At 55.2% G+C, this 16,989-nt stretch overlaps 2 protein-coding genes across 9 annotated transcripts in view; one reads left to right on the top strand and one right to left on the bottom strand.

Annotated features, from left to right (window-relative positions):
- The first annotated feature begins 320 nt into the window (after positions 1 to 320).
- On the top strand, positions 321 to 7,733 carry LOC100894287 (galanin receptor type 1-like). The gene has a single exon (XM_054253934.2). The coding sequence runs from the start codon at positions 4,917 to 4,919 to the stop codon at positions 5,949 to 5,951; it is 1,035 nt and encodes a 344-aa protein (XP_054109909.1). The 5' UTR covers positions 321 to 4,916; the 3' UTR covers positions 5,952 to 7,733.
- Positions 7,734 to 8,879: 1,146 nt separating this feature from the next.
- Positions 8,880 to 16,989, bottom strand: part of CPNE5 (copine 5) — a 100,930-nt gene continuing 92,820 nt past the window's right edge. For all 8 annotated transcript variants that reach the window (XM_035295489.3, XM_054253933.2, XM_035295488.3 and 5 more), the window contains 7 exons: positions 16,645 to 16,691; positions 14,510 to 14,691; positions 13,481 to 13,608; positions 13,141 to 13,243; positions 12,356 to 12,413; positions 11,786 to 11,859; positions 8,880 to 10,587 (listed from right to left, as the gene is read on the bottom strand). In XM_035295489.3, coding sequence (XP_035151380.1) covers positions 10,369 to 10,587; positions 11,786 to 11,859; positions 12,356 to 12,413; positions 13,141 to 13,243; positions 13,481 to 13,608; positions 14,510 to 14,691; positions 16,645 to 16,691 — 811 coding nt within the window. In that variant the 3' untranslated portion in view covers positions 8,880 to 10,368. The remainder of the gene's footprint in view (positions 10,588 to 11,785; positions 11,860 to 12,355; positions 12,414 to 13,140; positions 13,244 to 13,480; positions 13,609 to 14,509; positions 14,692 to 16,644; positions 16,692 to 16,989) is intronic.

The raw sequence follows: 16,989 nt of genomic DNA on the forward strand, positions 1-16,989 counted from the left end.
GAGTGAACAAGGTGCGGGGGGCAGGGGTACCGCAAAACTCTCCAAAGAAAGGAAGAGTCTAGAAAAATAGCTTAAGGAAAATACACCAAAATATTGAGCACACATCTCTGGTTGATGCAATTATAAGGTGAATGTGGGGGCTGTTATTTTCCATTTTACACATATTTGTATTTTTAGTTTCAACAGTAACTGGGCATTCATTACATAATCAGAAAAAAGAGATGTTGAGAAGGAGAGAAACTTTCCAAGGAGCTCCCTTGGGTGCTGCTGGCTCTTAATTGGTGTAACCTGTTAATCACAAATTGCTCAGTGTTAGAGCAGTCCCTGTGTGCTCTGCCCAGCAGGGCACTGTTAACCTGGTCTCACGGGCTTTCTTCCCAGCAGAATCCAGTTCCTGGGAATAGTAATGTTCTGAAGGCCCCTGCTATGCCCCAATGCCCTCCTGCCTTCCAGAGCCCCAACCTCACTCCCTTTCCCCATGATCCAAATCACATCTCCCAGGGGTCACATGCAGGGTCCTGTCCCCTGCCCTAATGCCACGGTGTCCCCAAGCACAGGACCTTAGCCTCAGTTGTCAGTCTCTGGATGCATCTGAGGGGCAGCTAGGATGTGGCCAGGGGCTCCAAGCAGCTGGGGAACCTAGACTCAGAATCATTCACACACTCCTCTTTGGAGCTTTTGCAGAAGTTTCCAGAATTCCATAATAGTCACCTTCTGAATGGTGGGTGCACCTTATCAGCTAGGCTGGGGCTTCCAGTGCCCTCAGAGAGCTTACCTTAGAGTCTTAGAGAGACTGCTGACCCATCGACCATTTGTACGTCTGTCACATCCTCCCATCACCACAAATTGAATGTACAACATGTGCCAGGCCCTGAGTTTGTTTGTTTGTTGAGACAGGGTCTCTCTCTGTTGCCCAAGCTGGAGTGCACTGGCGCGATCCCCGTCCACTGCAACCTCACTGTCTGGGCTCAAGCGATCCTCCCACCTCAGTCTTCCAAGTAGCTGGGACCACAGGCACACGCCACCACACCTGGCTCATTTTTTAGTTATTTGCAAAGACAAGGTCTTGCTATGTTGCCTAGGCTGGCCTCAAACTCCTGGGCTCAAGGGTTCCTCCCTCCTTAGCCTCCCAAAGAGCTGGGATGACAGGCATGAGCCACTGTGCCCAGCCTGCGTTTGGTATTTTGTAATCCTTCAGGTACTGGGGAATTTCCTGGCTGAATCAACAGAAACCCCTGTTTCATAGAGGGACAAGCAAAGACAGTTCAAGGAATATGGAGTTACACAGAGAGAGAGAGAGAACGAAGGAGAAAGAGGGAGTGACAGAGGGCTGTCGAATCACACAGTCTTAGGACCCGGCCCCAATCCTTCTTCTCAGTTCTGCAAGGACTGTCTCAGCAGCAGTGAGCCTTCCATCACCAGAGGCACACAAGCAGAAGCCAGGTAATGCCTGGCTTCAACCTTGGTGAAGCCACCAATGTCAGATTAGATACCCTCAATGGACTCCATCCAACCTCCAGACTCCATGTGGATGATTTCCATGGTCCCGCTGATTTTTTTTTTTTTTTTTTCGAGACGGAGCCTCGCTCTGTTGCCCAGGCTGGAGTACAACGGTGCAATCTCAGCTTACTGCAACATCCATCTCCCAGGTTCAAGTGATTCTCCTGCCTCAGCCTCCTGAGTAGTGGAGAGGAGATTGCAGGCACACACCACCATGCCCAGCTAACTTCTGTATTTTTAGTAGAGACAGGGTTTCACCATGTTGGTCAGGCTGACCTCTTGATCCATATGCCTTGGCCTCCCAAAGTGCTGGGATTACAGGCATGTACCACCACACCTGGCCTGGTCCAGCTGATTCCTTTACTGGGTCTTTTGCTGATCCTTTTTTACCCGAACGTCTTCTCCTGCCTCGGGCCCTCTCCCGCAGCCCACGGTCTTGCCCCCAAACTGAGCAGTTTCTGGGCTGTGGTGTGCTCAGAGGAGCGGGGGGTGGGCTGGAGTGAGTGATGCTGGCCTGGGTGATGAGAAACAGGCCCTGAAGTTGCTAATGGCTCTTTCTCTGGGGCAAGCATCAACATCTCTGTCCTGTGGGCCAGGGAGTTAATGAGGCAGGGAGGCAGGGTGTGATTCCTGGGAGAGGCAGTCCAGCAGACATAAGACAGCCCCTGTCGTTTGGGGGCCCAGTACCGGAGCGGCCCCCAGGCCTCCCCCGTCATCTCAGTTCTGCTCTGGCCTCAGGCAGCTCAGGCTCCCAGGAGATGGAGTTCTGGGAGAGACTCCACACTGCCCAGAACTCTCTCTCGGCTTTCTCGGGTCGGATCCACCTGCTGGGCAGGGCACAGCTGTGCAAGGACCAGCAGTCTTTCCTACTGCCAAAGGGCTCACAAGCCGGGGAAAAGGACCCAGGAAGCTCAGAGCAGCACAAAGCAGGCAATGACAGCAGCAGGAGAAACTCCAGGTAGACTTCAGAGTAAGCTTCCAGGCAAGTGGTGAGTTCTTGGGGCATGTCAGCCAAGGGGGCTCTGGCTTAGGCTTAGCCAGAGTCTGATTAAGAAAAGGAGTGGGCTGATGAGAGTCAGGCTGTGGAATAAGAAGGGAGGGCAGGGGGATAGAATGAAGGTTGGGCAGGAGCTGTAAGAGAAGAGAGCTTGCTGGAACTGAGCGTGATCAGGGGCGTAATGACAGCCCTCCTTTAGCCAGTGCCTACTGTGTGCCAGGCACTGTTCTGAGCACTTAGCTTGTGTTACTTCATTTAGTCCTCACACCATTGGGTGTGTTCTCCCCATCTTACAGAAGAGGAAAGTACTGCATAGGGAGGCTGAGTAGCTTGTCCACAGTCACATAGCGAGTAAGTGCTGGAGCCAGTGTTAAACCCAAGATATCCACAGACTTAACCCTGAAGTTATGCAACTGCTTACAGGAAGATGTAGATGCTTCAGGGAATCAGGGGCAGGGGCCAGGTCCCTCAAGCCTCATATTGCTCCCTGCCAATTCCTCTCCAGTAATAGTCCACATCATTGGTGGGTGTGGACCAGGAAAAAGAGACGAAAAGGCAGTGACAAATGCCAGGAAAGTGGCTGGATGACAGCTTTCATCCAGGGCACCTGGGGTGTTTGGACAGGTCCTTCATTTCCCCTCCTCCTGCAGTCCCTGGAGATGGTGGGACTGGGAGGGTGGCTGGCATCAGAATTCAAGGCGGCCCCCCCTCCAGTCGCTCCTCAGCTGCCCTCAGGCATGCTGCTACCCTGGGACCCCAGAGACCAAGCTAAGTCCCCAGGCTGGGGCTCTGCAGGAGGGACTCAGATACTCCTTCAAAGCTGGCTTTGAGCCTGCAGGAGAAAGGTGTCTTCAGCCCCCACTGCAGTGTGAGAGAAAAGTGGGGGATAACTCCTCTGCTGTGTTTTGCTTGCTGCTGGATTCCCGGAATCTGGTCCAAAGCAAATGCTCAGGAAATATGTACTGAGTTATCAGGCAAGCTTCTCTCCAGCTAAAGCTCTGGGGCCCTCGCCTGGCCTGCAGGGTGGCCAATGGTGACGTCAGCCACTGGGCTGACTCTAGGATGCCTACATTCCATCTTCCAGCCAGAGTCCTCCCAATCGGGAGTCCGGACTTCCAAGAGTCCGGACTCTGATCTTGACATGTGCGACAAAGTGGGGATGAGGAGAAAGGTCTGACTGCTGGGTGCAGACTCTCCCCACCCTGCCAGGGGCCTGCACAGCACAACCTAGAGGGCAGTGGTTCTCAAGCTGGTTTGCTCTTAGAATTATCTGGGATCTTTCCTTTTAAATTTTTTTTCTTTTGAGATGGAGACTCACTCTGTGGCCAGGCTGGAGTATGGTAGCGCACCCTCGACTCACTGCAGTCTCCGCCCCCAGGTTCAAGTGGTTCTCCTGCCTCAGCCTCCCGAGTAGCTGGGACTACAGGTGAGCACCACCATGCCCAGCTAATTTTTGTATTTTTAGTAGAGATGGGGTTTAAGCATGTTGGCCATAATAATCTCAATCTCTTGACCTCGTGATCTGCTCTTCTCGGCCTCCCAAAGTGCTGGGATTACAGGCCTGGGCCACTGCACCCAGTCTATCTGGGATCTTTCAAAAATGCCAAAGCCCAGACTAACTGCATCATGTCTCTGGGGGTGGGACCCTGGCTTCCGTATTTGTGAAACTCCCCAGGTGGTCCCAAGGAGCTTGGGAACCACTAGGAGGGGCTTCACACTTTCTCAAAGCCCTTTAGACCCACTTTCCCATTTGAACCTCACATTAAACCTGCTTGTTTCACAGGGCAGGGTTTTGTAAAAAACTAGATACATATGTGTGTATGTACATATATATTTATCAGATTATGAAAGCAATGTGTACTCCCTGCAGAAATTTTAGGAATAAGTTTCAAAGAAGAAAATGAAAATTACCCGAGTCTTACCACTTATGAGTTACTATTGACGTCTGTTTTATTTCTTTTATTTCCTTGCTTGCTTACAGCTGAGGAAATTGAGGTAGAGAAACATTAAGTAACTCTCCCAGGGGCCAGATGCAGTGGCTCACATCTGTAATCCCAGCAGTTTGGGAGGCCAAGGCATGAGAATTGCTTGAACCCGGGAGGTAGAGGTTGCAGTGAGTCAAGATCACGCCCTAGCCTGGGTGATAGAGTGAGACTCCATCTCTAAATAAATAAATAGCTCTCCCAGGGTACTGAAGCTAGCCAGTAGCAGAGGCAGGATTTGAACCCAGGGTACAGATGGAGTCCATGCCCTGGGTTCAAATGAGGTCTGCAGGGACTAGTGTGTGCCAAGGACAGGCATGTATCTGGGCCCACTACATGCAGGGGTCTGTGAAAACAGGAGGCTCAGCCGGAACGGGGAAGGCGGCCTTTGGTGCTGGCTGGTTTCTGCTTTGCCCTTGTGTATCTGAAACAGGAGAATGCAGCCAAATGCCGCATTCATCACCCAGCTCACAGCCGCACCTGAGCGACTGCTCCTACTCATCTTTGCTGGGGTCTGTGGCCTTGTCCTACTGGTGGGGCTGGCAGCTAATGGGCTCATGCTGCTGGCAGTGGGCCAGGGCCCAGGCACCCCCCCCCACCCACTCTACGCCCTGACCCACAGCCTCATGATGAACATCACACTATGTGATCTGCTCTTCGTGGCCTGCGTGGTGCCCGTGCTGCTACTGAGCTACTGGTGGCTGGGTCCTGCCATCTGTACCATTAGCCAGGCCACCAACACAGCCACCATGTTCTGCACCTTCTACAGCATGGTGGCCATGGCTCTTCTGTGCCACATGGCTGTTGCCCGGCCTGACGTGGCCTTCCCAGCTGGCTGGGTCACCTGCTTGCTGCTCTGTGGGGCCATGTGGGCCCTTACTGCATCCCTGCCCAACTGGCTCTTCCAGCGGGTGGCAGTGGAGAAGGAGACAGCGGGGGGTCCTGAGACCTGGGCCTGCCTCTTGCTCCTGAGCCCTTCTGGGACCTCCTGCTACTTCAGCCTGCTGGGAGCCCTGGCCTTCCTGCCGTGCATGCTAGGGCTGGGCTGCTCTTTCAGCCACGTGGGCTGGCTCCTGTGGACACAGCCCCGAGGCCCTGTGGGGGAGAGCATCCAGGAGCACCAAGAGAACACAGGGCTCATCCTTGTGGTGCTGGTGGTTTTTGTGCTGATGTGGGGGCCCTGCTCCGTGCTGGGCTATGTGGCAACCATGGACCACCTGCCTGCCTCACCAGCTGCCTTTGTGGCCTCCAGCCTCTGCACCATCCTGGCCTACTCCAATCGAACTATCAGCCCTATCCTCTGCTTCTACCTCTCCTGCCCCTTCCAGGCACGACTCAGGGATCTCTTCTGCAGGCTGATGATAGCCAGGCATCCCAGAGGTGTGGGAGTGGTGGCCTCAGTGATGGCAACTGTCCAGCCTGGCCAGACAGGGCCCCAGGAGGCCTGTGGGGCCTGGGATGGGGGGGTCTAAGAGTATAGGCTAATAGAGGGGCTGAGATTCAAGGGAGATGAGAAGATCCTTAGGGACCTGAGAGTCCACCCCCTCTATTTTATCAGTGGAGAGACTGAGACCCAGAGGGCAGATGGCCCAACCAAGGTCCCAAAGCAACGAAATGGCTCAGCTAGAGTTCACATCTCTAGGTAACCGGGTGGATCATCCTACTCCACCTTCAGGCTCAGATACCTGTAGGCTCCATTGCTCTCTAATTGTGTGATCTTGAGCAAGGAAGGCCCTTATGTGCTGTGTCTCAGTGTTCTCATATGGAAAATGGGAGGATGAGAGTACATACCTTTCTCACAGGGTTGTTATGAAGATGAATTTGCTAAACACATGTAAAGTGCTTGGAAGGATGCTTAGTAAGTGCATATGCGTGCTGGTCATTGCTACTATTATTATTTTTATTCAGGGGCATTTGAGGTGAGTGGACGAGAGGAGGGCAAAGAGGCTTTTCTTCTCCCCAGAGCCCAATTCGAGGTCCCATCTTTCCCACCCTCCATGCCCTCCCTCTGGCCTGCTCAGGGAAGGCCTCAGGCTTCTGTGTTCGCCTGGAAACCTGGGAGATTGTCTCTACTGAAATTCCCAAGACAGCTTGATGTGTGTTTTGCTTGGTGATGTGTTTTGTTGGTGATGTTACCAGTGAAACACACACACACACACACACACACACACACACACACCCGTCCTACTCTGTGGTACAAAGCTTGAGAAACATTGGGTTGAACCAAATCAAACTGGTCTCTTTGCCGTAGGACTTATCAGAGCCTTGAATACCCAAAAGGCCACTGAGACTCTCGGATAGGGGCTCACGGCAGGCAGGTTCCCTAACTCCGTGCCAGGGAACCAGCGATCCACGGCACACACCTTGGGAAAGAACCACAAGAGATGCAGCAGTGTCGGGCACAGGAAAGATGCTCTTGGCGTCCCGTCCCGCCCCTGGCAGTGGCTCTGCGCCTCAGTCCCCCTGCCAGGCAGGCACCCTCTCCTGACACTTTCCCACGGATCCTGTGGTGAGGTGACAGGAGCTGCCGGTTATGGGAACTTCCCTCCTTCCAAACTGTGACCCCACCCTGTTCCCACTCCAAGCGTATCAGAATGTACAGGGGCATGTAATTATAGGGACAGCTGTGAATCAGCACCCATTTGCTCCAAAATCATCAGGAGAAGACAGGTCCCAAACTTCGGTCTAATTAGTTCTAAATTTCTTGTGATGTCCAGGGTGGGAATGGCTGCCTGGAGGGCTAATCTGGGAACAAACCTGCCAGGAGAAGGGAGGAATCCCCTTTTGCTGTGATCCTGGTCCCTGAGGGCCACAGGGATTGATCTGTGATGAGGGACAAGAGGAAAGCAGTGTTTCTTGGGCTCCTACAATGCAGTGGGTCCTGGGTGTATGTCACATCCGTCACGTGCAACCATCTGTATTCATCACTCTGGCCAAGTGATGACCCTGCAAGGGCAGGGGTGGTGGTGACGACCCCATTACACAGAGGCTGCAGGACTCCTCATGGCACAGTTACTCTGGTGGCCTCAGATCACTCAGCCCCTCCTGATGGCTTGGCATCAGTGCCCCATTGTTGCAGGCTTTCCTCGCTCACTGCCCCTGAGCAGGGGCTCCCTGAGAGTGCAGTTCTGTGTGCGCGTCTCCAGCCTCGTCTCCGATACCTGAGTGGGGCCTGGCAGTGATGTTTGGTGAATACTTGTTGGGGGATGAGTGAATGAGCGATCAAATGCAATAAAGCAATCCACTTCTGATGACTTCTCTCACTTCTTCAATGGCTTCTCATTTTACTCAGTAAATGCCAAAGGCCTCATCATGGCCTCCATGGCCCATGGATTCTGGCTTCTTCACTCTCCAACCCTATCTCTAGCACTTTCCCTTCCTGCTCTCAGCTCCAGCCACACCGGCCTCACTCTTCTGCAAACACACCATTGGTCATGCTCCTACCACAGGGCCTTTGCACCTGCTGGTCCCTCTACTTAGAGCCCCCTTCCCCCAGATATCAGCGGGGCTCCCTGTCTCACTTCCTGGGGGCTCACCTCAACCATGACCTCCTCAGAGAGGCCCTCTACCACCACCTTATCTAAAACGTCACTCTCCTTCTCCCTCATGTCTCTCTCTCTCTTCTTTTTTTTGAGATAGTCTTGCTCTGTCGCCAGGCTAGAGTGCAGTGGCATGATCTCAGCTCACTGCAACCTCCACCTCCTGGGTTCAAGCTATTCTGCCTCAGCCTCCCGAGTAGTTGGGACTACAGGCGCCTCCCACCACGCCTGGCTAATTTTTCTATTTTTATTTATTTATTTTTTTGTTTTTTGTTTTTTGAGACGGAGTTTCACTCTTGTTACCCAGGCTGGAGTGCAATGGCACGATCTCGGCTCACCGCAACCTCCGCCTCCTGGGTTCAAGAAATTCTCCTGCCTCAGCCTCCCGAGTAGCTGGGACTACAGGCACACGCCACCATGCCCAGCTAAATTTTTTTGTATTTTTTAGTAGAGACCGTGTTTCACCTTGTTGATCAGGTTGGTCTCGATCTCTTGACCTCGTGATCCACCAACCTCGGCCTCCCAAAGTGCTGGGATTACAGGCGTGAGCCACTACGCCCAGCCCAATGTCTCTTTAGAACTTTTGCCGCCACCTGAAATTATGTGATTAGCTTATTTGTTTATATGTTCACTGTGTTTCTCCCATATTATTTATGTGTGTGTTGTGAGCCCCATGCAGGAATAGGGCCTGTGTTTTGTTCATGGCTGCGTCCTCCATGCCTAGCACAGAGTGTGGCACGTGGCCTTTGCTTGTAAATCCCACTGAACCGCAGAATTGAAGGAAGCTACAGAGGAGAACCTGGACCCGGTCTAACAGCAGCATCTGTGCTATTTTTCAGAGAATAAAGAAACACATTGTGCTTTACTAAAAGAACCAAATTTGCTTTAGTTTAAGGCAAATTCCACAGAGAGACTGTCTCAGAGACGGGCACAGAACCAGACACCATAGGAACACCACCACCATGCGTGACAGGGGAAAGCGGAGGCAGGTAGAAGACGGGGGCCTTGTCTCCACCGGGCGCAGAGAGGGCAGAGGGCTGAGAAGCTCCATGCGGCAACGGGGACTGGCATGCATGACCTGCTGCCCGAGTGGGCAAAGGCTGGGCGGCTGGGTGAGCCCAGGAGGGAGAGCCCCTTCTTCCCCACCTTTCCCACAGCAGGGGCAGGAGCCTGGGCTCAGATGCCAGAGCCCAAGGTTGAAGGACTCGGGTGCATTTGGGGTGATGGGATGGAACAGGGTGACCCAAAAGCCAAGGTGGCCTCAGGTAAAGGGTTGCATCGGTTAGGAGTGGGATGGGGGGACGTGGGCATGGGATGAATGACCCTCAGGACGTCAGACCTAAAAGAAAACCTGGGGCCATCTGGTCAATCCTCTTGTTATACAGACATGGAAACTGAGGCCCAAAAGGTAGAAGGGCCTTGCTTGGGTTCCCACATTAGGCAGTGGAAGGAGGCAGGGCTCCAACCTGGGACTGTTGTCTCTTAGCCTCATGGCATAGCCTCACGGGACAGGACTCCTGTGTCACTAGCCTCATAGTGAGCCACTCTTTGCCCTGGCCTCCAGGTGGGCAGAGGTGTGGGCACCGAGGGCCCTGGGAAGCCTCTGCAGGGAGGAGGGGATTCCTGAACCCAGGATTCAACCATGGAAGTGCCTGTGGGCCCACACCAGGGAGAGGCCTGTGGATCTGTGTGTCTAGAACCTGAATTGTACTGAGCTCGAGAGGCACCAGAAAGGGCTCTGTGCTGAGCAGCCTCCATGTGTGGCCTACGGTTCATGACTACAGCACCCCATGGGTCCCCGAGGCTCCTGATGCATCCAGTGTCCCTGGGAGGGGGCACATGTTCAGGCCTTCCTGCAAACCTGTCATCAGCCTCCTGGGGTTCGCTGGAAATCAGGCAAAGGTAGACCACAGGGCAGGGGTCAGGGATTGGAGGAGATGCCATGGGAGGATGGGACGTAGATGGGGGGCTGGAGGAGGACAAGCCCAGGCTTCAGGGTGACAGGTAAGCAAATAGGATGGCTGGGGGTGGGTGACAGGGACCCCGATCACCCTGATTGTTTACACCTTCCTGGCTGGGCTAGAGCCAGGTACTGGGGAAGAAGAGAAGAGCTGGGTCCGTGAACCCTGTGGACCCCTCTGTCACCCATACCCAGCAATTCCCTGGGTTTGGGCAGTAAGTGAGGCCAGGAAATTGAGGAGGGGTCTCCAGAAGCCCCACCCCCTGGCAGTCTCTCAGGCACACAGATGTCCCAAAGGCCAGGCAGGCCAACTTCGGGGAGTCTGGGGGCCAGGCCTCCTTTTGGCCTGGTCTCTCACAGGCCCCAGCCACCTGCCTGCTGAGACCAGGTTCAGATGTGTGTGTGCAGAGGGGAAGCAGGGGGCGTGCGGGCTGGGGACTGTGTGGGTGAGTGGGTTGGTGCAGCAGGTGGGGGGCGAGGGCGGATGCCCTGTGCCTTCATGTAGGACACCAGCTGGTCGGGGATCTCTGCTAGCACGTCTCGGGCCAGGCGGGCCATGCTCAGCACGTGGTTGCCTGTGCGGTCCACGTAGTCCCGGAAGGGCACAAACTGGTAATCAGGAGGGCAGGGTCAGGTGGTACCTCCTGTGGGACCCTGGCCCCCAAAATCTCCAGGCCTGGGATTGCATTCCCACTCTCCTCCCAGCCTCTGCTCACTTCACTCAATCCCCCACCTTTGTGAATTACGTGAGGGACTGTATTCCCCGGCTCCCTGCATTTGGGAGTAAGTGACTATAGTCATAGTCACTATCCTTTCATTCACTCTGCAAATACTGAGCCCTGTTCCACGCCAGGATACACCACTGAGCAAGGTTCCTCCACCTCGGCACTAAACACAGGCACGCAGCAGCTGCTTCCGAAATGCCAGCTGAATCCCCTGACTTCTGGGGCATGCGCCTCCTGGGTCTCCTCCCACTTGTGCAGCAGGGCCCTCTCTCTCTGGCCTCTCTTCATCCCTTTTCTCTCTGGGGTAATCTGGCCAACACCTAACGCCAGGCCCATCTGGCTTCTTCCCAGGGGGTGCCCTCCATCCTGAGTGCCTCTAGCTCACCCCTGCCTCCAGAGCTTGGCACTGGCTGGTCCCACCTCCCAGGCTGTCCTTGCTCTGGTTTCCAGTCCCCTATGTTTGGTCTCCACACCTGGGATACTGGTCCCCAGTTTTTAAACCAAGGGGGTATGGAGGATGTCAGCTTTATCTTCTTCATCTCCTAAGCACTGAGGCCTCATCTGCAGGGGACGAGGGGGGAAGTGCTTTTGGAGGGTGCATTATTCCATGTGACTGCATGGGAATTCCCTAAGGACAAAGAGCTTTCTGCTCATTATATTTGCATCCTTCATGGAGAGCCTGGCATTGATTCAGTTAACCAAGCAGTGCCCATTCGTGGAGGTGAAGCCCACTCCCAACGCTGAAGACACTGCCTTGGGCTTCAAAAGGGGTAGAGAAAAAAAAGAATGAGGCTGACCACAGAGATCTGGGGGCTGAGGAAGGGCTGGCAGAGGGTTCTGGCCTTTGGTTGGGCACCGCAATGTTAGGTGTGTATCCCAGACACGACAGGGAGGGGCCCAGCCCGGAGCGCAGCAAGGCCAAGGACTGACTCCTGCTCCCTTCCATGGTGGCCGGGCCACTTCAGGGCTCCCAGTGCCTCCCTCCTGGCCCTTCCCCAGGGAAGCCCCCAAGGGGCTGTGAGGTCCACCTGGCTAGAGGGGCTCCTGAATTCCCTGTGGGGCAGGCAGGGCCTGGGCTTCACCTGGACAATGTCGCGTTCAGCCAGCTTCCCCCGGGAGGAGATCCGCACGTCGTCACCATCCAGTTCCACCATGGCTGTGAGAGGAGGGGTGTCATGGGGGGAAGATGAGATTAACGGTGGATCCCTGGGGCTGACAGGACAGTGGACTTGTCCTTCCATCCCAGGCCAATCCGGGGCAGAGACCGTTGGCCCATGCCCCGTCTAAGAGGTGAGGAAATGAGTCCAGGAGCCAGGAGGAGCCCAGTCAGGTGAGCCTCTGACTTTGAGCCCAGTGCCTTGGCTCCCTACGCTCCCCAGACTCCCAGGCCTGGAGGAGAAAGGAGTGAGTTGAAGCCTCCTTCCCACAGCCTTGGGATGTGGGTGTGGGTGCACACCCTGACCCGACACGCCCCTCCCTGTGCAAACAAACACACCCCACACTCTGCACACTCACCCAGACACAACCCCAGGCGGCAGCTCTCACTCTTTTGGGAGGGGTCATTCCCAGGGGCCTGAGGCCTCTAAGTAAACATATGTGGGGGGGAGGATGGCTAGGGTAGGAAAGAAGGGGAGGGCAGTAGCTGGACTCACCATCAAACTCTGCCTGGCCCACGCCGACGATAATGATGGACATGGGGAGCTTGGCAGCCTGGGAGACAGCATGGGGGGTGGGGGAAGGTTGGACCCATTTGGGACCCAGTTAAAAGGAAGGAGAGATCGGGGAGGGACAGCAAGGGGTGGGGAGCAGGAAAGAAACGATAGTGAACATGGAGAGACAGAGGAACACAGAAAAGGGGGAGGCAGAGGGAGGGGCACTCAGAAATAAAGAGGAGGGAATCCAGGGTGCAGTGGCCCGGAGGAGAGAGGGAGGGTGGCGGGGGGAATGGGTCATAGGTGTGCTTTAGTGAGTCACCCCCTCCCCTCTTACAGGGAGACCACCGGCTCAGGGAGCCATGTTCCTGTGCTTCCCCAACTCTGAGCCTCCCCTCCCACTCCCTCCACCTGGCCAGGTGGCCTGGGGAAGGGGGAAGTGGTCCTAGAGATGAGTTAATGAGGGAGCCATCCGGGTCTAGAGGGAGTAGATCACCCGGTGTGACTATTACGAGGTGGGAACAGAGCCCACCAGCCATATCTCTCATGATCCTGGCACCCCTTCCACACTCCAGAATCCACTATTCAGCCCTGGGCTCTGCAGCCAGAAGCCAGGAGGTGGAGGAGGACAGTGGGGCCCAGTGAGGGAGGGAAAGGAGAAGCCACACCCAAGTCACCATCAAGCAGTTCCCTAAAGTTAAGGAGGTGGGCACACCCCCAGGATCCCCCTGGGGGGAGGAAGACACCCCTCCAACTGCCTCCCCCACCGCACACTCCTTGCTTACGTTGACTATGGCCTCCTTGGTCTGCGCCATGTCCGAGATGACCCCGTCGGTGATGATGAGCAGCACGGAGTACTGGGAGCCGTCCTGCACCGCCGCCGCATTCCTGCGTGGGGCAGGCGCAGGCTGAGGTCTGTCCGAGGGGTCTCTGGGCACGCTCCCCCCTAAACAAGTACCCTGAACACTTTTCGGGGGGTGACAGCTCATGGGGGAATCTCTTCAGGGTCAGACCTCCTTGAAAGACAAGTGTGTGGAAAGAGACACTCCTTCCCACCACCCAGAGACAGCCAGTATAGAAACAGAGGCCTTGTGAGTGCCTGGAGGTGGTAGCAGTGGCACTTACCTGGCCACGTGGGTGACCACGGGGGCGAAGTTGGTGGGGCCGTAGAGCTGCACAGTGCGCAGGCTGCGGTGGTAGGCCTCCAGGATGCCATCAATGCCACAGCACGAGGGGTTCTCCTGGTTGCCATTCTAAGGGACAGAGGGCGGGGAGGCTGAGCCCAGGAAGGAAGGACTGGGGTACAATATGTGTGGGAACAGAGCACAGGTGGGGAGGCCAGCAGGCCTGAGCTCCCCCAGCTCTTCTCTGATGTGGGGTGGCGGGCAGGGGAGGGAGCTCCCAGGGCCCATCCTGAGGCAGCACGTGCTTCAGGTGAGCTGGGTCCAAGCCTGCTCCCTGCCCCGCTGCCTGTACCTGTTCAGAGATGCCCCGAGATCCCTGGCTGCTTCCCTCAGGGAACCTCAGGCAAACCCACTCTGTCCTAAAATGACTACTGGGTCTGAGCACCTTAGGAGGTCCTGTGGCTGATCCACCGCATGCGTACTGGACCCAGCATGGTACCTTGCACCCCCAGGCATGGGAGGGACGTCTGCTGGGCCTGAGTATCTCCAGTTCGTGGGAGCCTGGGAAAGGGGCGGCCTGCACAGTCACCTCCACAGGGCCCAGGACGCCCAGATGATGGCACGCTCCATATCGCCCCAGGGATCCACCTCATCCCATCTCAGCCCTGACTCAGGGAGCTCTGGGGAGTCCCTGAAGTTGCTCATACCCAACCCACACCCCCTTGTCCGCTTTTCTGGGGCCCTGAGGGGTGGGTCAGCCGCAGCTCGCCTCCACCGCCATCTGCGTCTTGTCAGGAATGAGGAAGCCAGAGCCAGCTGTGGGCAGGCAGCTTCTGATGTGGAGGGGAAGCATCTGTGAGCAGGGCAGGGAGTGGGTTTCTGGAGCCCCCCTACACACAGCAGACAGTCTACCCCCACAGAGGCTGAGCCTTAAGTCCCTGAGCTCAGAAGAAGGGAAAGGTCCCCCCCCCCGATTGTCACCACACCCCAAGCCTGGTCAGTCCTCTTTCCCACCAGCTGGACTTCCTACCAGCGGGAACTCGTGGGACACCCTGCCATCCGGGGGCAGCTTGGCCCCGAAGCCCAGGGCCGGGAACATCTTGTCACTGTCATAGTGCTGGATGATCTCTCCGACGGCGGTGAGCGCCAGAGCGTAGGCATTCAGCTGGTAGGGGCTCATGTAGTGCAGGGACGTGGACTGCGAGGGGTTCCCTGTAACACAGGACATGGGAACCTTTGCTCATTGGGACCCTCCAAGCCACCCCGGGTTCAGAATGAAGAAGGGGGTGTCCAAGGGCATCCCTAACTTTATTAATCCTTGATGCCTCTCTTTTTCTCATACCCCATATTTAATCCCTCAGCAAAACAGATCCAGACTCCTTCCTGCTCCTCTCCCCTTCCCATACCACCACCCTTTTGCTTATAGGATGCAGCAGTCTCCTAACTGATATCCCTGCTTCCTTCCGCCCTCGTGCCTACAGTCCATACCCAGCACAGCAGTGACTGAGCCTGTCAGCCTCAGAGAGATCATGCCTCTCCTCTGCCCAAAACGCTCAAGGCTTCCGCCTCCCACAAAATGAAGCCTACAGTCCTCACGAGAGCCTGCAAAGCATGCATGATCTGGCCTCCAGGTCATCGACCTCCTCCCTGTCACTCGCCAGTCCCTCTCCACTCCCACATCAGGACCTTGGCGATGGCTGTGCCCTCCCCCGGGACAATTTTTCCCAGGTGCCCACAGGGCCCAGAGGCTCCCTTGCCTCTTCAGGTCTTTGCTCAAGTGTCACTCCTCAGTGTGATCTTCTCCAAGCAGCCTGTTAAAAATTACAGCCTCCCCCAAGCCGTCCTATCCTTCCTGGCCTGGTTTTCCCCCAGAGCCCTCGTTGCTACTAATAGAGTCTGTATATATATATATATATATATATATTTTTTTTTTTTTTTTTTTTGAAACGGAGTCTCACTCTATTGCCCAGGCTGGAGTGCAGTGGTATGATCTCTCTCTCTGCAACCTCTGCCGCCCAGGTTCAAGTGATTCTCCTGCCTCAGCCTCCGGAGTAGCTGGGACTACAGGCACCTGCCACCATGTGTGGCTAATTTTTATATTTTTAGTAGAGACAGGGTTTCACCATCTTGGCCAGGCTGGTCTTGAACTTCTGACCTCATGATCCACCCGCCTTGGCCTCCCAAAGTTCTGGGGTTACAGGCGTGAGCCACCACGCCCAACCTAATATAGTCTGTATTTAACTTATTTGTTCATTGATGGGAGGCAGTACAGCACAAATTGCCAAGGTTCCAATCCCGTCTACTTCCTTCTAGCTGTGTGATCCTGGGTAAGTTCCTTAATCTTAGCCTTAGTCTCTTCGCCTGTAACATCAGAGCAATAATAGTTTCCATTTCATGGGATTGATTAGGTGCTACCACTATTATGATCACTATCCTCAGGGTTAACTGTTGCTAAGGCCCCTCCCAGCTCTGACCGCCCAGTGCTCTATGATGGTGATGCCTACAGCCATAAGATGGGTTCCTAGCACCTGTGGAGGGCAAGACCTGGGCATTTTTGGTTGGCACAAAAATGAGCATTGAGCCCCCCTAATAGAATCCAGAGCCCAAGGAAGGTTGTGATGTTTCTAATCGTGTAAAATCTGGCATTGTGATTGTTCCTAGTGACTCAGCCACAGGCTGACCCTGGAGAAATTGGGAAAAGAGAAGGAAGCCAGGACAGATAAGTCCAGCCAGATAAGGACTGGGGTCCCTGGGCCGGATCCTGCCTCCCTGAGGACCACAGGGCTCCGTCTTGGCTCTGGTTCTCACTCCAGCCTGTGGGGTGGACCGGACAGAGGAGCTGGGATTTGAACCCAGGGAAACATCTCTCCTCCAGGGCTCTTCATAGACCCAGAGTACACACAATCCCACAATCCCATCCCCCGGGAGATTGGGTGTTCCTCAAGGGCGGGGCTGCGGTTCAGAGCCCAGATGTATGTCAGTGGTCCAATGTGGGATTACCTCTGCCATCTTGGTTGTATCTTTCGTCCTCCAAACCTAGATACCTCCTCTGGTGAGGAAGAGGCCAGAGAGTATGAGGATCATGGCTCCCAGCCAGGGCCAGACACCACAACCCTTAAAAGCTTTCTCCTCCCACCCTGTTCCTCTGCCCATCCCCCAACTCACCATTGGAAGCGGTGAAATCAATGGCCACAGTGAAGTTGATCTGGGTCCTAGAAGAGGGAGAACAGCAGGGGAGTCACCTGGAGGGAGGCAGGGCTGTGGGACGGGGGACAGTGCTGGAGTCTGGCTGCCACCCTGGCCCCACTGCTCGCCAGATATGTAGCCTTGGTAAAGTCACTCATCTCTTTCCAGTTCTGGAGAGCTGGGACAGTAATGCTAGCTATACCCCTCTAAAAGAATTAATGAGCATCAGAAGAGTTAGGCAGTAGGAAAGCTCTTTGAAGATGATTGTGTTCTGTGTGGGCATGTGGCTGTGATCACTCATTTCCTCCACAAACCCTACCTCTG

The sequence above is a fragment of the Callithrix jacchus genome, chromosome 4 (assembly GCF_049354715.1).
Source record: "Callithrix jacchus isolate 240 chromosome 4, calJac240_pri, whole genome shotgun sequence".
NCBI lineage: Eukaryota > Metazoa > Chordata > Mammalia > Primates > Cebidae > Callithrix > Callithrix jacchus.